Consider the following 23273-nt stretch of genomic DNA (forward strand, 5'->3'; position numbering starts at 1 on the left):
ACAGTCTACTCCTGATGCATCAAAGACATACTTGAGACGCTCTTGACTGCCTTCTCCCATACTTATAATCAAATATTTTGTTGTTTTAATTGCAATTTCTTATTGAGAACTGCCTTGGGACATATTTGCATAAGGGCGGGATGCAAGTATCTTAAATAAGTAAATATGAGTCTGTCGATCAATGAAGATCACCTTCAGTTATGTTTATATGAGACAATTAATGGGACTGCCCTCAAAATGTTGTTGGACTACAAGTCCTACTATCCTTAATCATTGACCATGCTGGCTGGGGCTGATGGGAGATGGATGACCATCTATTACAGATCCAGGTTCAAGGTCCTTGTATTAATTTAGAAATTTGGTCCAGGGTACCTTAGTGACCACCTGAACCCTTATATCCCAGCTAAACCACTGAAATCATCTATAAAAGCATTGCAACAACAACAACAACAACAACTACTATAGTAGCATTGCTGGTTGTCACCTGAGTTGGTGAGAGTCATTTGACATCAACACAAAACCAAGCCTTTAATGTTGTTGGCCCGATCCTGTAGAATGCTCTTCCAGTAGAGATTCAGCAGGCGCCTTTGATATTAATTTTCAGACATTTGCTGAAAACCTTTCTTTGTTGCCAGGCTTCTGCAGACAATTAAGAAAAGTATGTTCCATAATAGTTAGCTGGTGGGTCTGTTTTAATTTTATTTATTTTATTTTTTATTTATTTAACAAAATTTAGATACTGCTTGATTTTAAGAAAATCTCTAAAAGAAGCATTAAAATAACAATAAAATACTTGAAAACAAGTAATTAATAACATTTAAAAGACAATTAAAGCAGCAGTAATCTAAAAAGAGATTAAAACACATCAATGCCTATGTGTCTGGATAGGCTTGTGTGATTTTATTGTACTATAATTGTTCTAAACTGCTTTGATATTTTTTATGAAATTGCAGTATACAAATATTTTTATAAACAAATCCAATGACATCTGGTATGTTGGCTACCCATGGGTTAGAGAGACCCAATTTCAGATTCCCAAACAGAGCAACATCTGGAGGGGACCATGTTGGCTACGCCTGGTAGACAATCCCTCAAGCCACTATCCCATAATGGTGTTCTCTCAAAACTCAAAAGTGATCTTGATAGTGTGGAGCACTGGGCTGAAAGCAACAGAATGAAATTTAACAGGAATAAATGAAACGTTCTATACCTAGGAAAAAGAAACCAAATGCAGTGTTATAAAATGGCGGGATACTTGGCTCAGAATATGACATGCAAGAAGGATCTTGGAATTGTTGTTGATCACAAGCTGAATATGAGCCAAAAGTCTATGTGTTTGCAAACAAGGCAAATGCTATTTTAGGTTGCATTAACAGAAGTATAGTTTCCAAATCACATGAAGAACTAGTTCCCCTCTATTAAGCACTGGTTAGGCCTCATCTTGAGTACTGTGTCCAGTTCTGGACACTGCACTTTAAGAAGGGTGCAGACAATCTGGAACAGGTTCAGGAGGGCAACAAGGATAGTCAGGTAACTGGAAATAAAGCCCTATGAGGAGATGAAAAGAAATGGGCATATTTACTCTTGAGAAGACTGAGGGGAGATATGATAGCACTCTTCAAGTACTTGAAGGCTGTCTCACAGAGGAGGGCCAGGATCTCTTCTCGATCATCCCAGAGTGCAGGACATGGAATAATGGGCTCAAGTGACAGGAAGCCAGATTTCAACTGACCATCAGGAAAAAGTCCTAACTGTGCAGTACGACAATGGAAACAATGACCTAGGGAGGTGGTGGACTCTCCAACACTGGAGGCATTCAAGAGGCAGCTGGACAGCCACCTGTCAGATATGCTTTAAGTTGGATTTCTACACTGAGCAGGGGGTTGAACTCGATGGCCCTATAGGCCCCTTCCAACTCTAGTATTCTATGATTCTTCCTCCTTTGCACCCTCCATCCCAGCAGCAAAAGGAAAATAGGGGAGGCTTATTTAACATTGCAACTGGGAAAACACTTTCTAGTATTGTCAAACTACAGCATGCAGCCTCTGAGATCTTGAAGTTCTACAGCTTTGACGAATCATGTAGCACATTCACCCCGAGGCCCATCTACTCATCACAGCTGTGCAAGCTTTGAGGGACTGCAAACAAGTGACTTAATTAAAATCTAATGCAACGAAAACCGTCATCTGAAGAAAAAATCCAATCCATTTCCAGTGAAGCAGAAGTGAAGAAAAAACCAAACAGCTTCCCTTGAGGTACAATGCGGCTGCATATGCTCTGTGCCACTGCGTCTAAGGTGAAGTAGTAAGTGTCAGTCATCCTTTCAAATCCCCAAGGTGATAGCTTCACTTTTGAAGCCCTCAACATACTTTGACAGTAAAGTAAAAACTTAAAAGGTCAATGCTAGTTGCTAAGGACAAGCTAAACACAAGAAAATCACTTTGGAAATGTTTTTTTACCCCTCTTGGATCAGAAAAGTAAACTACTGAAGGTAAAAACGGGAAAGTTTGCCTCTGCCCTATTATTTTATCCGAAGGTTTCACTGAAGGACATATTTAAGGAAAGCTTTCTGAAATCGGTGCCAAGGTAGGGAGATTAAATGTCACTCCAGTGGTGGAGATATACCATCCTTGAGCCCTTAATCTGAACTTCAGTGTTATGTCTCCATTGCTGTCTGGCACAAGCATTTTACCAGGCTGTGTAAAGCTACAGGTAGCCTCCAGCATGCTTAACTGGCCATTTCCTTTAAAATATTTCTGCACTGATACAGTGGTGTTACTGCACAATTCCTACGTTGAGTTTCACAGCAATGATAAAGGCTGAATATTATATTAGAGCATGAAAGATTGTATTTATTTCATTTTATTACACTTTCATCCTGCCTTTCCTTTTGGGACCTTAAGGCATCATGGATGGTTCTCCACCCCCCCCAAACCCATTTTATCTTCACAACAACCTTGTGAGAAGGGTCAGGCTGAGAGATAGCGACTGGGCCAAGGTCACCCAGGCAACATCATGGCTGGAGCGGGGAAATGAACCCGGGTCCCCACAGGTCCTAGTCTGACACTCTACGCTGTCTCTCAAGTTCCTTAAATCCAATTATGCTCCGGTAACAAATAGACAAAAGAGCTGCATCCAACGCTAGTCCTATTCAGAGCAGACCTGTTTAAAATAATGGGCATGACTAACTTGGGACCATTAATTTCAACAGATCTACGTAAAAGTTAATTGGATGCAACCCAAAGAAATTAAATGGACAGTGTTCATGATGCGACATGGAAGGCGGAGTTGAGGTGGGAGGTGGCATAGAAACCCTTTAAGTAAATACTATATAATGGTGTGGTCCCATTAACGTATTGGGAGGTGCCAGTTGCATAGGGGGCAGCGCCTGCAATGACAGCACAGGAAAGAACATGTGGATGGTCTATAGCTCAGTGGTTGTGGCTCTTCTATGCAAGGAGTTTATCTCCAATTAAAAGGCTCAGGTAACAGGTGATGTGAAAGGCCTCGGGAGTGATGCTGGGAGTCATATAGAGAATGCCAGACAACGTGATCCAGTACAAGGCAGTTTCCTATGTTATGTATAAAGTAGATTCTTGTGGCACCTTAAGGATTATTACGGTTTAAGATTTTGTTTTGTTAATTTTGTGAAAGACATGGCTACAAAACCATAAACAACAAACACATGAGATAAATCCCCAGCATTACAACAAAAGTAAATAAAAATAAATAAAATATAAAACAGCATTTAAGTCCAATGATTCTGTCTCTCCTCACTAGTTCCACGGTGTGCAGCACAAGGTCCCAAGACACTTGCCACTGATTTTCCATGCCAAGTCTGTTACCTATTAAGAGTTCCAGAAACTCTCATACCTTGTTGGTGTATTTTGGGCCTCCGCTCCTGCATTTATGTATTTAATAAAGTCAAACAAGACTGGATAAAATGGTTTTTTTTTTCTTGATACCCCACTGTGTAAACCAAGTGATTGCCTTAGCTTTTCTGACATGCCCAGAAGCCACATTGTTCAGTTGCCACCATACTTTTGTATGCGTGTGCTTTTGCTGCAGCAAATGAACACAGCTACCCCTCTGGAATGTAACCATGCCATTCACCTTGCCCATATGATCGCACCAAAAGCACCCAAGACTGAACTGTGGGGCAAATGGCTCTTGAGAAGTGTTGGCTCATGCATGCATGAAAGAAAAAAAAGGATCATGCATGACGAGACACTGGGTGACGTGATTAGTGCGGCGATTAACCTAGAAGGACTGATTCACACACGTAAGTCATCACTTCATGTTACAGTTCAGAATAATGACTGTATATGTGTGAACCAGTGAAAACACAGAAAACCCAAACAGGGTTTTCCCAATGATCCTGGGAAAAGAAGTTCAGCGCAAACAACTTTGTTTTGTCTGTTAGAAAAGGCAGAATGTGTTGTTTTGATGCCATGGAGTATACAGTATCAACAGCCCCCCACCCCCGCAAGGCATAAATATAAGCAAACAAACATTACCCTTTTTTAAAGATGTTTTTAAAGCTTTTTTAAAAAATGTTTTTAAAGTTGTTTTGTTTTAATGTACATTAAGGTCTGCTTTTATGATGTTTTGATGTGTTTTTAGTGCTTTTGTTTGCTGCCCTGGGCTCCTGCTGGGAGGAAGGGTAGGATATAAATCAAATAATAATAATAATAATAATAAATAATTGGATTGTGAAGTGGTCTGAAATGGTCAAGAAACATATCTACTAGGATTTTATAGCTAAATTAGTTTTGATGGCATATTAGTGAACACTCTGTATGTTTGCATGTTATTTGTAATTGAGAAGTAATTGTGTTCGCTAATTATAACAAGAGAGATCTTTCCTCTCTGCTAACTGCAACAGGGGAGACACAACACACATGTATCCCTGACTGGTAATTGAAAATTGTCCTGTCAGTGAAAACCATTGACCCCCTGATTCAATTGATTCCTCATCAGGGCAGTGAAGAAGCCAGTGTCATGAACTTGAAAAATATTTTGCACCATTAACACAATCCTGAAGCATTGAAATGTGTAACTGAATTGATGTACTCTATCACAGTTCACAAATTATGTTGTAGGATACCTGGTTATCTACTTCTATAAGTTAATATTTGAAGAGGGAGGGAGAGAAAGAGAGAGGGAAGGAGGGGGGATGGATGTGTAAACCACATCACAATTGCATTCTCATCAATTAAAAGGAAGCCAAGATCTAAGTTTATATGTATCTGTGCAAAAAAATATTTAATTGTTTCTTTCTACAGGAAGAGGCTCATATGCAACATTCCTACTGCAAGTGCCTCTTACTGAATTATGGTCTCTCAGGGTCATTTAGGAAAGGTGGAAGTGAAGAAATCCTCTTTGGGAACACTAGCTTAAGGTTTGCACTTCAGAGCTGCTCATTATCAATATTTCATGGAGAGTTTCCTTATTTTCAGGTCCCTGAGGTAAGAGCAGTAAATTATGAATTCGGCTCACCAAACCACGCTTGGCTCCAAAAATCACATTTTCCTACCTTAGTGTTGAAGTCCCAGAGGTGGACAGAGGAAATTTGGTCACAGCCAAATAAAAGTCTTTTTTTTGGCTCAGAAATGCATTTCCTGCTTCTCCAGAGTCAAATCCTACCACTGAGAGCGCTAGCTCTTTGTCCTGGACTCATATAACAGCCCTCTCTTTATTTTTGCTGTAAACAGCCAACTTCTGAAGATTACAGAGGCATTTTTTCCTTCCCATAATATTCAAGGAAGTGCAAAGTTTCTGCTTTTCAAAAGACACTCCTTTTCTTCCATTAAGGACTAATAGAGCAACTCTCAAGCTTTGCAAGAGAGAGCCTCACTATGTCTAAGGGGGGTGGGACCTGGTTGACTGTACCCAAACTTACCTGAGATATGTACGCAAAAGGCATCATCATTATTGACTTTCAGGAGGAATTTAAAAACATCCCTGTTTACCCAGACATTTGAGGGCTGAAGGAGACTGTTCTTGGCAATCCTGAGATCACTCGATGGACAACTGTTTTTATCTGGAACTATTTTTAGAATGCTTTTGTTGTTCTTGTTAAAACGCTTTGTTATAGTGTTTGCTGCCCTGGCTCCTTCAGGAGGAACAGCAGGATATAAATGCAATAAATCAATAAATGAAAGCAATTCATTTAAATTAAACGGAAGGTTCCAAAAATAATTAAGACTAGTAAGAAGATATGGGGCACACTCAAGGTTTTAACGGGATTATTGGTGGGATGTTTAAATATGAGATTCCTTTAGGGACTGTCTCCTTCCTACATCACTTGACAACTCCAAAAAAAACCAAAGTTGAGGATATCTTCTAACTACCTTCTTGTCTTAAAATGGCAAAGGCACATAAAGAGGCCTATACCTCTGCTTCGCATGGGGTTTATTTATTTAACAAAATTGACAGACTGCTTGATTGTAATAAAACTCCTAGTGGTGTACAAAAAAATTAAAAATATCAATAAAGGAGAGTTAAAAACAGGTATTTAAAGACATTCAAAAACTAATTAAAATCAACAATAAGCTAAAAACAGATTAAAACACATGACGCTTCTACATATCTGGATAAAAAGGTAAAGGTGTCCCCGCACTTGTAGTGCGAGTCGTTTCCGACTCTTAGGGTGACGTCTTGAGACGTTTACTAGGCACACCGTATATATGGGGTGGGATTGCCAGTTCCTTCCCCAGCCTTTCTTTACCCCCCAGCGTATGCCGGGTACTCATTTTACCGACCACGGATGGATGGAAGGCTGAGTGGACCTTGACCCCTTTTACCGGAGATTCGACTTCCTCCTTCCGTTGGAATCGAACTCCGGCCGTGAGCAGAGCTTTGGCTGCATTACCGCCGCTTACCACTCTGCGCCACGGAGGATCTTTTACATATCTGGATAGGCTTGCCTAAACCAAAATGTTTTAAGCAGGTGCCAAAAAGAGCACAGTGAAGGCACCTGATGGAAGATTCAGGCCAGACAAAAGAAAGTACTTCTTTACATAGCAAAACTATGGAACTGACCCCCACAAGAGGCAGTGGGGGCCACCAACTTGGATGGCTTTAAAAGACGATTAGACAAATTCATGGAGGAAAAGGTTATCTGTGGCTGTTAGCTGTGGTCTGCCGCCATAACTGGAGGCAGTATGCTTTTGAGTACCAGTTGCTGCAGGAGGGGAAAGTGCTCTTGCGCTCAGGTCCTGCTTGTGGGCTTCCCTTTCGGGCATCTGGTCGGCCAATGCATAGACAGGATGCTGGACTAGATAGCCCATTGGCCTGATCCAGCAGGCTCTTCTTATGTTAATAGGCAGGGAATCCCAAAGTGTAGTGCCATACTAAAAGACTGATTTCTTACAAATACATAACAAGTATTATGTGGCACTTGTGACACTGCCAGTTCCACAGATCAAAGCGGTTGAGTTGGCACATATCCAGTAAGAAAATTCCGCAAGTAAAGAGGAGGCTCCATGGTTTATACTGGGCATTTCATGGCATGAGGCCATGCATTGAAGGAGCATGCAACATCAATCTCTGAAACTGATGAGCAGTATGAAGCCCCTGGATTGGCCAGGCCTGGTATAAAAACAAGGAGGCTGGCCCCCTGCCCAATCAAAAGAGCAAAGTTTCTCACTGAATTTGATTAACAAAGGATCACCAACTAGTTCTCCTGCGTGCCAGATGTGCAGATGTGCAGCACAGCCAGATAGTCTCTGGCTGCTCTATGCCAAGTCAAGTCTTCAGAAGTACTTAAATCTCCCCATTGCTAGCCCTCACTTCCAGTCTCAGAAAGACTTCAACTGGTTCAGTTCCAAGTGGCAGAAATTCAAGAGAAGCTGCTTTCTCTCCAAACACAAAAGAGGCTGCTGCTTGCTTACACTGTTATGTTGACATGGCACCTTAAGACGGCTTTCAGATGAACGCTTAAAGTGCCTTTGCAATGGAGGGCCAAGCTATTCAGGGATGTAACCCAGCATGGAATTCTGGGAGAATGTAAATGTGGTGCTCCTGAAGAACATTCACTGGCTCAAGTTAAAAGGGCTCTGGATGATTGTTGTTAGGGACAAACCACCCTAGTTCACCAGGGCTTCCATGAGTTGATGTACTGAAAGAGGACCATTTTCACATTTTCCTCCCAGCACTCAGATCACAAACTAGGTCAATGTGACCGGGGTCACAAGACTGCTTCCCAGAGATGTCTCAAAGTGTCCTAAGACTGCTCTCTGTAAATATATATTTTTATTCTTAATTCTAGGTGTTCCTGCAAACTTTGGTCAAAACTGAGCAATGTTTCCAGTGTTATGGCTCTTTTTGCTACATCTTGCTTTTTTCTAAACTGAATGCCTAGTAGTGCCTAACTTTATACGACCTAAGGAAAATAGCAACATATCTAACGCCTACAGCCACCACCCTGGTGATGGTTCTCACAGATGTGTTTTAAGATATTTATTTATTTAATAAAGCCTCTAAGTGTTTTACAAAAATGTAAAATATATAATAAAATTGTCAGCAAAAATCAACTTAACCCCCCCCCAGTTTATAAAAAAAGCAAAATGAGTAAGACCAACAGTTAAAAGTATACCTTATAAAATAAAATTACAGATTAAAATAGACACCAACTTTACATCTCTGGGTAGGGTTGATAGGATAGCAACGGGTGATATTCAGTGCTAGAATTAGACATGACTACCTTAGGTTCATTAATTTCATTGGTTCTACTCCAAGGAGGACTTAGCTACATACAATCCAATGAAATTCTTCTTACTGGTGGTGACCTCAGGTCATTGTGGCATAATGGTTAAGAGTATTGGACAATGACCAGGGTGGAAATTCCCACTCAGCTATGAAGCTCGCTGGGTTACCTTAGGTGAACCTAGGGATGTGGTCGTCCAGGGTCCCAGATGGTCTTAGACCCCTTACTTTTTTGGGACCCAGGAGGGTTCTATGTCTCCAGTGTCTTATGAGCCATTCAGCATGAAAGGGGAATGTGTTCACCACTGATAAGAGCCCCAATGAGTGCCAATTGCAAGCACACCTTTGTCAGTTTCTAATTCAAAAAGCGAAGACAACACCAATAAATCATAATAGCAGCTAGATAAGCAGGTTACTGGACCTGACCATCTTAAAAGTTCATCCGTTTGCTAGCATTTGTCAAGAAGTTGAACCAGAAACCTCCTGAATCTGATCTTCAGATTTATTACAGCAAATAAAGGTATAGGGATGGGCAACATCAGTCATCATCATAGGCAGCTAATATGAAGCCTCTGGATTGACTGGGCAAGTGATGGAGAACCTGTGTCCCTCCAAGAGTTGTTGAACGGCAACTCCCATTATTCTTGATCTTTGGCCATGTTTGCTGGGGCTGATAGGAGTGAAGTCCAACAATAACTGGGTGGCCATAGGTTCCTCATCCTTGAACTAGGCTTTTTGCCCTTGTCTCATCAAATAATACTTTTGCCTGGAGTATTTCTGGCTCTACTTCAAATCCTCATTCTAGCTCCAGCCTCAGCCCCTGAATCCAGAAACCTTGTATTGGAGAACTGCGTTGTGTGGCGTTTAGAGCAGGGGTGGGGAACCTGTGGTCCCCAAATGCTATTGAACTACAACTCCCATCAGCCCCAGCCAGCATCGCCTATCGTCAAGGATGATGGGAGTTGTATTCCAACAACATTTGGAGGGCCACAGGTACCCCATCCCTAGCTTAGAGTATTGGATTTTTCAGCTGGGGAGATTGGAGTTTGAATCCCAGCTCAATGATATAACACATAGATGACCTTGGCCAAATCTCTTTCTCTCTGATTATTCTTTCTCACAACAACCCTGTGGGGAAGGTTAGGCTGAGAGGCAATGACTGGCACAAGATCACTCTGTGAGCTTCATGGCTGAGTGGGGATTTGGACTCGTCTCCCAGGTCATAGTTTAACACCCTAACCATTACACCATGCTGGTTCTCTTTCTAATCTAATACTCTAACTCTTACTCCACATTGCCTCTTTGGTTTGTTGCAAGGATTAATATATCCATGTATGGCACCCTGAGCTGGTTTGAGGAAATGCAATGGGATGCAAATGCAATTAATAATCATAGTTCAACAACACACATTCCAGATATTGATTTTGCTGTTGCTGTTCCAACAGTACTAGCTTTGTAAGCAGAGTCAGAATCTAGGAGGCAATTCTACACCTAACAATCTAGGAAGAGACCATTTCTTGGTTGAATGAAGATTTGGCACGCTTGGATACATCTAGGAATCTGAAGCCACCACATCACATGCAACTTTACTCAGCCTTCAGACCGTAAGAATCAATTTAGCTCTGGGTGCAGTATCTGTCATGCATGCAGAAGCTCCCAGGTTCAATCCTTGGCATCTCTAGGTAGGGTTGGAAATGTCCGCTTGTCTGGAACCCTGGACAGCCACTGCCAGTCAGTACAGACAGTGCTGAGATTGAAGGGCCAATGGTCTGGCTAACAGTATAAGGCAGCTTCCTATGTTCTGTGAGAATGAAACTGGTTTTCCTCTCTTTCCTATTCAGATACTCAGGTGCAGTATTCTAGTGATTTAGGTATATCCTCTTCCTTCCTTCCCCCTTGTGTGTCGTGTTTTTTTAGACTGTAAGCCTGCAGGCAAGGACTGTCTTGTATTAATTGATTTAAATAACTCACTCTGGGAGCCTTTTTGGCTGAAGAGTGGGATACAAATACAGTAAGTGAATGAATGAATGAAATGAAAACAAAGAACAGCTTATTCTTTGCCACCCTGGGCTCCTCTGGGAGGAAGGGTGGGATATAAATTTAATACATGAATAATAAATAATATACAATTGGAGCAGGCCTTCAAGCAACAAGCACTTTGCTACAGCCAGCCGATGACAGATCTAAGCAGAGTTCTAACAATGAAATCATTCAGATGAAGGTTGACCAATAAATGAACAATCTAGAATCCAGATTCTAACTCAAAGGCGCATAAACACTTTTCAAGACTGTTTGATCTATATGTGCAGAAAACACCATCTCTAGAAACTAGGTCAAGCATTCAGTTAGATATCAGGAAAAATAAAAGACCAACATTTGTCAGGGTACCACTAACTGATTTTAAAATTGTCAGTGTCCTACCTGAAGGTCCTTCACATTTGGAAATGGAATTCCTATGGTTATAACTGCACGGGCATTATCATCGGAGAAATCCAAGCCTTCGCTGACTTTGCCTCTGCAGACAGCGATAAGCAGTGCACCATCTTAAATGAAAATGATAAAACAATTTAAGATAAGGATTAAATCGTTTATAATTCTGGCTGACCAGCTACTTGAAAAGACCACCTGCTGGTGTGATCCAGCCTTCACTGCCCGCTGTGAGCACTTGAGGAAATCGCTTCTCACGAGCTCATGTCACAATATGAGCACAATTTGCCTCCTCTCCCATGTGTTGGCTACACACATTATTTACATATTATTTATCTATCTATTTATTCATTTGATTTCTTACCCGCTCTTCTCCATAAGATCCTACAGCAGATTACATACAGCACTGTAAAAATACACTATTTTAATCAGTTAAAACAATTTACAGTCAAAAGAATAGGGTGGGTCCTAAAACCACAGGTTGTATCCAGTGCTAGTCCTCCTCAGAGTAGACCATGGAAATAATTGACATGATTAACTTGGGTCCATTAATTTTAAAGGGCCTACTCTGAGTAAAACTTAGTTGGATACAACCCCATATATCCCAGGTGTCAAAGGCCGGGGTAAAGAGGTACATTTTCAGCATATGATGAAAGCTACACAATGAAGGTGCCAGGCACACTTCTGTGGGGAGAGATTTCTACTGCTTAGGGGCTGTCACAGAGCTCCCTCAGCTAATCTTAATACCTGAGAGGATCTGGGTTGTATTCAATGCTAATTCTATTCAGAGTAGACCCACTAAAGTTAAAAGACATGACTAACGTAGGTTCATTAATTTCAATGGGTCTTCTCTGAGTAGAACTGAGGCAGCCCTTCAGATATTTGGGGCCCGAGTTGTTTAGGGCTTTGAATACTAGTGTGAGCACCTTGAAATGCCACATGAAGTGGCATGAAACATGACTGGCCTGCAGACTGGGGCTTGCAGAGTTGTTGGCCATCACATGTCTAGATGTGGGGCACAGCAGGGCCTTTCATTATTGGAAACGGCCTATCGCAGGGCAATCAGTTTGACCTGGCAACCATCACTGCCTTTGTGCATAGGCAAGGTTCAATGACACTCTATATTTGTTCGTCTTTAGGCTTTAGTCCCTGCTTGTGGGCTTCCCGTTGGGCATCTTGTTAGCCACTGTGAGAACAGGATGTTTGACTAGATGGGCCCCCTTTGGCCTGATCCAGCAGCCAGGTTCTTCTTATGCTCTTATGACAAAGAAACTCACATTTCCCTTTCTGTGGAATTCCCTCCTCTTAAATATTAGGCAGGCGCCAACTCTGTTATCTTTTTGGCGCCTATTGAAGACCTTCCTCTTGCAACAAGCCTTTTAAGTAGAGACCTTATCCCAGTCTGCGTCTGCACTGAAATTGCTTTTTAAGATGTTTTAAAACCTTTTTTTAAAAAAATGTTTTTACCCCTTTTATTGAAAAAAGATATTTTGAAATCTTTTTTTAAAAACTATTTTTAAAGTTGCTTTGTTTTAATGTATTTTAAAGTCTGTTTTTATAATGTTTTAAAGTGTTTTTAGTGCTTTTGTTTGCCACCCTGGGCTCCTGCTGGGAGGAATATAAATCTAATAATAAACAAACAAACATTTTTGAGGTCAGGACACAGGATGAGTTGTACTAGATGTTGCTGAGGTGTTGGGCTTGACACAGTGCTGCTGGTTTTTTGCAGCAGCTGTGTTTACACCCTACCGTCAGCAGACAAGTTTTCAAGCTTCTGCATCTTTAACGCTTACCTTTTCCATTTTTACATTTTATGGCATCATAGTATATTTGCAGCAGCTCATCAAAGTCACTTTTGTCGCCTCCTTTGGGTTCCACAATGACGGTCTTAATCAACTCAAGCTTTCCCCATAAGCCAGTGTGCAGCCAGCGATCTTTCAGTTTATCCAACATCTGAACAGATTATCCAAAAATAAAAATATAAAGAGTTGTACCCATTGGTTGTCCTATTTCCCCCCAAAATCCTAGTGATTATAAGCACATGCATAAAAAGATGTACAAATAAAAAAAATTACACATTCATTTCAGATCTGTTATATACACTGTACATTTCTTTCTCTCTCTTCTTTGCAAATTTATTTCAGCAGGCCATTGGAAAATCAAAAGGTAATGCTTTAGGGGATTTGCAGAAATTGAAATGTCAGAGTTCTCAAAGTATTAAGAGTGCACACAGTCATATTACACAATTATCGCAGCCAAGTAAAGAAAATAAATAATGAGGAAAAAACTAAATATATCATTAGACTTTTTTCTTTTTAAAGCAAAACTACCCAGATACATAAAGTTGCCACACATTTTAATATGCAATTTTATTTTATGATATATAAATAAAACTGCCAATTTTATTTATATTTGCATTTTTTAAGGTCAACACTTTATTTCTGTCTTTTATTAATAGTTTTAAAATATATTTTATATTTTACGTAAGCTGCTTATAGAGGAGGGTTTTTTTAAATTAAGCGGTATACAAATTCTGTTAAATAAATAAATACAAATGTTTAATTTCCTCCCTGTCTTTACCACCCTGCAAAAGCGACTTTTGATGTCCGTTGCTGTATAGTTCATTCATTGCTTAGCATCCGGCTTGGGATGGCGGGATAACCTGGATATTTATTCACAGAACATTCCAAGAGGAATGTTGAAACTGTTGGTATGTAACTCAGCTTCATGTGGTTTGCATGTGGTTAAAATAGATAGAGGGGAAACTCCAAGCTTCCTAGACGGTCTTTGTAACTTGTGCTGACCTCATTTCCTGTTCCTCCCTTCTTCATCCCACCTTGGGATAGGAGACATCTTTTCTTTGCCTCTCTCTCCTGCAGAGATGAAAGAGTAAGCGTGGCCCTTTGCATCTCCCCTCCAACCATACTTAGGTAGAACTAGGATCTTTTCTATGAAGTATGTATTTCCTACAATAAATGTAAGCTTTCTTATTTTCTAAATTCAGAGTCTCTGTGTCATTATATTCAGGGTAGAGTGTGCTCCTTCAGCAAGGATTCACACACAGCTCAGCTTCATTTTGCTGTTCTGTTAACAGGGTTAACCCATATCCTAGCTCAGCATTCCTTGCCCTTATATCACCTTGTTTCATCACTTGAGCAAACTGCAGTCATCAGCAATGATGGGCATGGGGCCACCAGCACATCTTGTCATTCCGACACCCAGTGAAGATTTATCTGTTTGCTCAGGCATTTCAAGGGTTTAGTAGAGTGGTAACAACAGCAGCCAATGGATGTCGGAGAATTCCAACGAAAATGGAAACAGGAGAGGAAATGGTCAAAGTTTGCTTATTTGTCCCATGCCTGGAATATAAATCAGTCAACTGAATACAATCGGTATTCCGTTGTTGCTGTTTTCAGTCCACAAACAACACATAATTGATTGCATCATCTCAGGTTCCAGCCAGGGGAGGCCTCATCAGAGGAAGACCAAGAGGCTACGGTCTTGGACCCAGCCCTGGCTCACGTTCCATCTGAGGATGAGAGAGGCCAGGGTCCCATGAAGAGGCCCAGGACGGGCTGTATGCCCCTGGGGCAAGTTCGGCCTCTGTCATTGAGGCTGAACAGCCACCGAGCCCAAGAGAGAGGCGTTGCCTCTGATGCCAGATGGAAACCCAGCCCATCCGGAGGAATGCCCAACTACCGGCCTGGACTCCTTAGGAGTAAGGGTCTGGCTGCAGGTGATCAACGGGCATCAGCTGAGGTCTGGGGTGTGGTTCAGCAGCTTCAGTATAAAACCCCAAGTGCCCGGCTGGAAGGGCTGCTGGAACAATCTCTGTACTCCAGCTCTGTATCTGACTTGTCTATAGATTGCCTGTGGACCCTAGACCTGTCTCTTGCCTTGCCCCTTACGTGTGTTGCTTACAGACTACTTGGCTTCTGACCCTGATTCTTGCCTGACCCCCTCAGTTTTGAGGTAGACTCTGGACTGACCCTGGACACTGCCCTCATGCTGCCCTCACTTGTGTTTCTGCTGGGGAGTCTCGCCTCCTGAGGGAGCCGGGTGAGAACAGGACACATCCACCCTCCCATTTGCATTGTGTTTCTTTTGCACTGAAATGAATGGGGTGGAGTAACGTTATGGCAATGTATTTATGTAATTTCACCACTGCGGGCAGCGAGACTAATAACATCGTTTTTGGTGGAAGGTGAACTGCAGCAGACCGGAAGCAGTACTGCATGTGACGAATACCGGCAAAACGGAAAACTATTCCTTCTTAAACATCCTGCAGTGGGCAGCTTTATAGTTTAAACAGTGATTTAGCTGCCCCTCTTGTTGAACCTAATTTAATACGTTTATATTTTAATAATACTTTATATGATTGTATGTAACTTTTACTATGCATTTATACCCCATCCCAGGATCTTTCAAGATGAAGGACAGGCTAAAAGTAGCCTAATAGATATAATAATTCTGCTTCATTTCTAAGCTAAAAGTCTCCGAGCGCAAAGGTACCATTTATCGAATGGATGGGACAACTCTGCCTCATCCACACAGCACAACGGCTGCTGGACATGCAAAGGAAAAAAGGCAGTTATCTACAAAATCAGTGCCAACACTTGTTAAAAAATTAGGTTACAAGGAGGCAGGGCTTTTCTCACACAAGACAGGTTCTAAGTTGGGAGGAGCAATGCTATTTTCTTTCATGATTTATTTTTTAAAAGCAAACATTTATCAGATGCATCTGAGAAGTGGACTCCAGTCCACAAAACCTTTTGCCGTAAGAAATCTGTCAAGTCTTTTAAGTTGCCACAAAGCTATTTATTATTTTTTGATGCAACAGACTCTGGAAGTTGTTCCATTATGGACCAGTTTACAATAAACCTCTGTTAATGGACATGTCAAGCTAGATTGTTTTCCTCCATTCTGTTTGTGCTGGGGAAAAACAAACAACAGTCACTGGTTTGGCATTAATCCAAATCACAGGTTGTAGTCTGCTTTGCTCCAACAAACCATTGCCAATCAGCAAGTCAAGAACAAAACTTGGCTACAGATCATGGTTATCGGGAGCAAAACAAATCATGATTCCTGATTCAGATACAACGCTAAGTCAGAGTCCGTAGCTTGTCAGTGAAAGGCAGTAGCAGCGAGACAAAGTGATGCGGGAGTGATTGGCTTGTGCACAGTAAACAATGGTTTAAGGCTTACCGCAATGTGAGAACAAGGTCTACATGTCCCTTCCCCACATAAATGAGTCGAACACAGCCATCCAAAGGAGGAACTTTACCTCCACAGCTTAAATGCCTCTTAAGGGTAACTTACTGCATTGCAAGGCATGGTAAGTGGTGGAAAGAGAAAAGTCAAGAAAATAAAACTGAGGCCAAAGCCCTTGCATCTAAAGCACAAAAGGTAAAATGGCAAAAAAAGTCCTATTGTTTTTCTTGCATGAGTCAGAACCAAGCAGGAATGCAACCTTAGTGTCTGCAGGGCATGAAGCACATCTAGCTGAGGGAAAGGGCGAAAGAACCTTTTCAGTGCTCAAGAAAGTTGGCTATGTAGGAAACTGCCTTATATCAAATCATATAATTGGACCATCTAGCTCAATATTATCTACACAGCCTTTGCCAACCTGGTGCCCTCCAGAAGTTCTGGACTACAATCCCCACCAGCTCCAGCTGTGCTGTCTGGGGCTGAGGGGAGCTGTAGTCCAAAACATCTGGAAGGCACCCGGTTGGCAAAAGCTGGTCTCCACTGACTAGTATTTCAGACAGAGATTTTTCCTCCCGGAAATGCCAGGGATTGGGCCTGCAGCCTTCTGCGTGCAAAACATGTGCTCTACCATGGAGCAGTGGTCCCTCCATGCTGTGATCTCCAGTTGCACAGAACTATATTTTACTTAATTATTCTCTTCTATCCCTACTGACCTTTTTGTCTACTCTGTAATACATCTGCACTTTATCCGCAGGATTCTTGCACATGCACACACACAAATCTGTTAAAACTGCACTAGCCATTATGCTCATTCTATTCATTCTCAAGCTTTGCCTGATTTTATTTCCCTGCAGCTTCATTCACTGCAAGATCTCAGAGTTTTGCCTCAAGTCGTGCAAACTGCTCCCTCTGGAACCTGCAGGAATTCCCAGAAGAGACATCCACCGTGTCCCTTATTTCTTAACCCAACTATATTTCCGGAAACCTCTGGCTGAACCTCAAGAACTCTGTAAGTACCAAAGTTCAGATGGCCAAAGTCCTAACGCCCAGTTTAGCAAATCTGGTCATACAACTACGCATGAGAACGTGCACCCTTTAATGCTTGTCAACAGAGAACTAGTTTTGTGACCAGAAGCAGCAACTTGTTTGAAAGATGGGGGTTCTGCAGAAGAAATTGCTTGACTGACCCAACAGAGTAGGGCAAGTACAACAATTTTACTTAATTGTTTGAAGTCTACCGCCTTACAACATACTCAAAACATTCACCCATTCAATCAGCTGATTCTTTATCTTTTAAAAACTTAAGTTTCTTGTTCGCCGTTGGCAAAAACAGCACTAGTTCAGCTTCATTGGGATGCCTCGTCTGGGGGTTGGGGGGAAGAGACCCTAAAAAACCCTGAAAAGCTAATATTATTTCTAGGTTTGTGGGTAACAGAAATACAATGAGCATCCTCCACTTTTCACCCCCTGGAGGTCTACAGTCAAAGTCACTTCTGCCCCTCGATAGCCTTGGAGTTATAAGCGATGATTGCCTCTGGGTCACAGAGCTTCCACTGCACTAGCACCCAGACAAACATTTCAGGCGACATAAAAAATTCCTCAGCAAGGCTACGTATCATGAACTGACAAATAAGGATAACAGACATGAATTGGAGAGGAGAGTGCAGCCCAAAAGAGATGCTCCCCACAGAGTGGGTTACTGTATATTCTGGCATATAAAACGACTGGGCGTATAAGACGACCCCCAACTTTTCCAGTTAAAATATAGAGTTTGGGATATACTCGCCGTATAAGACTACCCCTGCTTATGACATGCAGGTACTTAGCATGAAAACTGTCACTTATAAACATAAGGCTGTTTGTCATCAAACATGTAAACGTAAAACAGTGCAAGTGGATTAAACTTTTCCTAATTCACTCTAAAGCTGAAAGGAAGGAAATTCCCTAACGGCTCTCAGGGAGACCGCGGCTGCGGCTCCTTTCGTTTTTTCCCCCAGTAAATTGCCTACGGCTTTCAGGGAGGCTGCGGCTGCGGCTCCTTTTGTTCTCTGGCGGCTGACGCAGCTCTAATCAGGAGCTTGCGATCGCGGCTTCCTGGCCCGCTCCGCGGCATTTTTTCCTGACTTCTTCGGCTTACTTACATAAGGAGCCTGTACATACGGCTTCCTTTTGCCTCCTAAAGCTCAGTGACGTTACGGGAGACCGCGGCTGCGGCTCTCCCACCCCTACATAAGAAGCCTGTGCATACGGCTTCCTTTGCCTCCTGAAGCTCAGTGACGTTACGGGAGACCGCGGCTGCGGTTCTCCCCCCCTCAGCAAGCCACCTAGAATTAACTGAGAGCTTGCGGCTGCTGCTCTCAGTATTGCTGCCACTTTACCTTTTTCACGGCAGCTCCAGAGCCTGCAGCTGCGGCTCTGTGTCAGAGCCCCTATCTGGGGGGGTTGCTCCGCCTCCCCCGGCTCATCTGCGGCATCTTAAGCCTACCGCAACTGCCTTTAGAGCCCGCAGCTGCGGCTCATTCTTTCCCTCGTTTGCTGAGCCCAATCGTGCTCTCGCAGTCCAGCGGCCCCAGAGTTTTGGTTTGAGACTCTTTTGTGCTTGCTGGTGCGTTCCTATGACCGCCATTGCTTCTTTATCACCCCAAGCTTCTCTGATTGGCCAATTTTCCCGACGTTTTTTGCGGCCGCCATTTCACCCGGCGTATGAGACGACCCCCGACTTTTGAGAAGATTTTCCTGGGTTAAAAAGTCGTCTTATACGCCGGAACATACGGTATATAATCTCATTAGTGGGCTGCCAGATCTCTCACAACGTTTACTGGGAAAAGCCCAATGTAGATATCCCCAACCTGGAGCTCTACAACTATTGCTGGACTACAGATTTCTTTATCTCTGACCACTTTGATGATCTCCATTTATATGCAAGGGATTAGAACAGGGGTCACCAACCTTTCTGGGTCCACGGGCACATCTGCAAATTGGAGAAACGTGGGCATGTACTGCAACCAAGTACACATCACAATCTATTCTATTTACTCCAAGAGAATGCCTCTTTCAAGTCTAACTTAAGCAGGCAGAAGGGACCCCGATGGATGCTAAAGACAGCCTAGATGGGCACATATGTGCCCACAGATGCACACTGTTAACCCCGTCTTAGAACAACAACAACAAAAGTCACTTCTTGACTCCCAAGGTGCAAATTGTGGGTCATTATTATTTATTACATTTATATTCCTCCCAGGGCGGCAAAGACACATGTGCTAAAACAATAAAAACTGCAAAGCTCAGAAATATGTTGGGTATACAAGTTGCTTAAACTGACTCAATCTTCATGCTCGACACTTCCTGGGCCATTCACAGGAGCTTTATAAGGGTGGCCCAAAATGGAAGTCCTGTACCGTGTCCTGTCCCTTCCCCTCTTTCTCCCCCCCCCCAACTTGCACTTCATACATTTACGCACATCTTTGTCATGGGCCTGCGCTCTGAGCTCCTTCAAGTGCCTAGCAATTTCCTAGTCTTTCATCTCCATTTTATGTTGAACCCAACCAGCTGTGCACTTTTGCAAATACAGAGAATGCAAGATGACTGAAAGGAGAGGGGGTGAAAGACCCACCTCAGCAAAGCCTTACACTCTTGTTATTGTGGTGAGTGTTACTGAAACACCACTACTAAAGAAAACTAAATATATTGCTCTCATGCCTCAGAGAAGCTTCTACCTCAAGTGGAGGGTTAGCCAGAAGAAACAATAGCACTTTGGGCTGCGGGGGGGGGAAAAAAGCAGAAAGCAAGTCAGGCTTAAGGTTAGAAGCCACAGAAAGAAGCCATTAAGGTTCACAGCGAGTCACTTTTCCACCCAAGGGAATAATAGTTTTCACAATGTGTGGCAGCCTATATATGTTTTATTAAACTCTTTGGAAATGGATTCAATGGTTCCATAAAATGAAGGAAACCTTTAGTCCAAAGAGTACTGCTGGGTGAGTTGGGGGATAGAGAACTCTGGTTTGTGTATATTCAACAGATGAGTTTTTGAGAGACGTGTTTCTATAATCTGAAGAAAGTAGTAAACCCTACTCCTTTGGATCAGTTCATGCATAACACATTTTCATTTCCAACTTGTGCAATTTAGCAACACAGTCTTGTGCTACACTCACAAGTGATGGTGTATATCCCTCCCCCCTATAAGAAGATTCTCTCTGTGAGCTAGTGAAAATGTAAAACCCCAGAGACCAAGAACAGGTTGTTGTTTTTTATTAATTTTTTTTTTTGTAAAGTATCTCAATCTTCTATGACATAAATTCTATTGAGCCCAATAAAATAAATCAGGCACATTTCACCAAAAAGCACCTTTAGGATCTATATTCTCAGTGAAAACATTAAGCATGTGCTTGATTCTCCTATGCTGCCCTATGCTCCTCTGGGAGGAAGGGCGGGATAAGAACAGCCTGCTGTCCAGCATCCTGTTCTCAGTGGCCAATCACATGCCCAAGGAAAGCCCAGAGATATTGAATAGCATAAACAAATGAACAAGACTGGTCTAGGTTTATTGATTGCTTTCGTTAGGGTGTTTTTGTTATGTTTTTTGGCTGCCTAAGATTAAACATTTACCCCATTCCCCCCCTTGAGAGAACTGTAGTGTCTTAAAGGGCCAACCCTCTGGCCTAAAGACAGACACCAGGCACTCCTCCATTCCATAGTTCTCCTCCTGGTGCCCACCCTTTGCTACCAGACTGGTGATGTGCAATGGGAGGCATCTGATTCTTGAGGCTCAGGCGAAGGTGACTGTGAGGGTCCAAACTCAGGCTCTGGTGAACTGGGAAGTTCCTTTGGGGGTCCCTGTCCAACAGCCTCAGGTGCAATAGCCACCCTATCTTCAGCAGTCCGCTCTGAGCCCTGACCCTGAGCTGGCTCTCCATCGGGTGTCCTTCCAGCCTCCAACTCTGTGTCCAGATCACTGCTGGATACAGGGGTCATGACAATTATGATGGTTGAGGCTACTGTGGTATAACTTCACAGAAGAGAAGCAAGGAGGCAGGAGAACAACTGTTAAAAGAGTCTCCTGAATAACAATAATCATAAAATCACAGTACTGGCAAAGTGCTTTAGTGCAAAAACCAGAAACGCTCAAGGGACTAACATTGATCTAAAGGCTCCCCAACACACACACACGAGAGAGAGAGAGAGAGAGAGAGAGAGAGAGAGAGTCCTGCCATCCAGAAGTTCCCTTTTTGAGTAAGCACTGCTTCACAACCAAAGTGTGTCTCCAGGGGACTGGAAATGTGTTTGGAAGGCCAAACAGAAGTTCTACACACACTCCGCAGAAAACTTCAGAAATGGAATAAAAGAGGCACCACCAGTCCAGTGAAATAGGAAGGGGAGACCTGAGTTTGTAGCGGGGGGGGGGGAGCCTGTTGACCATTGAACCGCACTGTCACTGAGTTTGTTTTCCATCAAGTCTGAAAAACTGTAGCTAGGGGGAGTTATGTCTTTGCCCAGTCTGGGAACGGACAGCCAAGGCTGTCGCTATGGTAACCATCGTGATAGACTGGGAAAAGTTCTAGCAGCTATCTGTGTTAAGCTGTGTCTTCTGTGTATTGCCTCTGAACTGAGAGGTTGTCTTCTGTGTTTTTTACCTTTGGAGAGAGATGTACCAGAAGGGGGGTGACTGAAGAAACTCTACATGTATTTACTCTTAAGCCTTTGGCCATAATGTCTTAATAAAGACTCTTAACATGCTCTAATGCTCTGAAGAAGTTTCTTGCTCAACTTAACTCCAACGTAATGTATGCTGTTTCACGCAACAACGCACACACGTCAACAAGGGATATGGGCCCAGATCCACAGCGCATTACACGGGAGTAAGTTGCTGGTCTGAACGGCAGACGGAGTTCCAGAGGGCAGCTTGATTGATTGTACCAGACAGAGGTGAGCAACATGGCTGTAAACCTGTCTGGGGGAGGCTTGCCAATGGAAAGATTGACGGAAAAGCATTATGGCAGCTGGAAGCCGAGGATGCGGGCTTTGCTGATAACAGAGGATTTATGGGACATTATAGATGGACCACCCCCGGCGGTATTGACTGCAGCCTGGAAGCGCAAAGATCAGAGGGCGCAGGCGTTTATAATCTTGGCTCTATCGGATTCTCAACTGATGTGTGTGAGAGATGAGCCGTCGGCTAAACAGATGTGGGACACGTTGCAGGATTTGTCCCAGGAATGGCAGCGGAGGCAGAAGGCGCAGAGAGCCGAGCTGATGGAAGCTGTCAGAAGCAAGGAGGTGAAAAGTGCCGAACTGGAGGAGGCAGCCGAAAGCAAACAGGATTACAAGCAGCAGCTGTTAAAGGCGAGCCTGTGGGGCTCGTGGGCATCTCCAGAAAGACTGTGCAGTCAAGCGAAACTCCAGGGATGGAGGCTTGAAGCAGGGAAGTGTGAACTTTGTTTGTAAACAGAAGCCATAAACTTTAGCACCTATTGACTGGCTTGTTGACAGCGGGGCAAGCCATATATTAATCAAAGACAGAAGTTTGTTTTATGCTTCAGAAGAAGTGCAGGATTTTGTGCAACTTGCGGATGGATCACAGAAACGGGTGGAAGCCCGAGGACTGGTGAGATTTAATAAACCTGGGATAATGTCAGAATGTTTGTTTGTTCCGGAATTGGCTCATAATATTTTATCAGTTCAAAAACTGGTGAATTCTGGGTATTGTGTAACATTTGATAGAGGAAAATGTTTTATGCAGAGAAGAGACAAAGTTGTCTGCCAGGGATTCATGACACAGGGGCAGTTTAGAATGACCGTGGGTGTGAAGTGTGCTGATGCCTTGAGTTTAATGGGGCGGAAAGAGAATGACGGTCAGAGCTGTAAGAAGACAGCTGTTAAAAGCACACAGCCACAGTATTCATGTAATGCAGTCAGGCTGATGCCTGAAAGAG

At 42.8% G+C, this 23273-nt stretch overlaps 1 protein-coding gene across 2 annotated transcripts in view; it reads right to left on the reverse strand.

The window, feature by feature from the left end:
• BRIP1 (BRCA1 interacting helicase 1) overlaps positions 1–23273 on the reverse strand; it is a 211507-nt gene that overhangs the window by 110998 nt on the left and 77236 nt on the right. For both annotated transcript variants that reach the window (XR_009759861.1, XM_061605052.1), the window contains exons 12-13: positions 12930–13089; positions 11131–11252 (exon numbers count right to left, since the gene is read on the reverse strand). Coding sequence is in view for 1 of the 2 variants with exons in the window: in XM_061605052.1 (XP_061461036.1) it covers positions 11131–11252; positions 12930–13089 (282 nt within the window). In the remaining variant the exon portion in view is untranslated. The remainder of the gene's footprint in view (positions 1–11130; positions 11253–12929; positions 13090–23273) is intronic.

The sequence above is a fragment of the Rhineura floridana genome, chromosome 21 (assembly GCF_030035675.1).
Source record: "Rhineura floridana isolate rRhiFlo1 chromosome 21, rRhiFlo1.hap2, whole genome shotgun sequence".
NCBI classification, from domain to species: domain Eukaryota; kingdom Metazoa; phylum Chordata; class Lepidosauria; order Squamata; family Rhineuridae; genus Rhineura; species Rhineura floridana.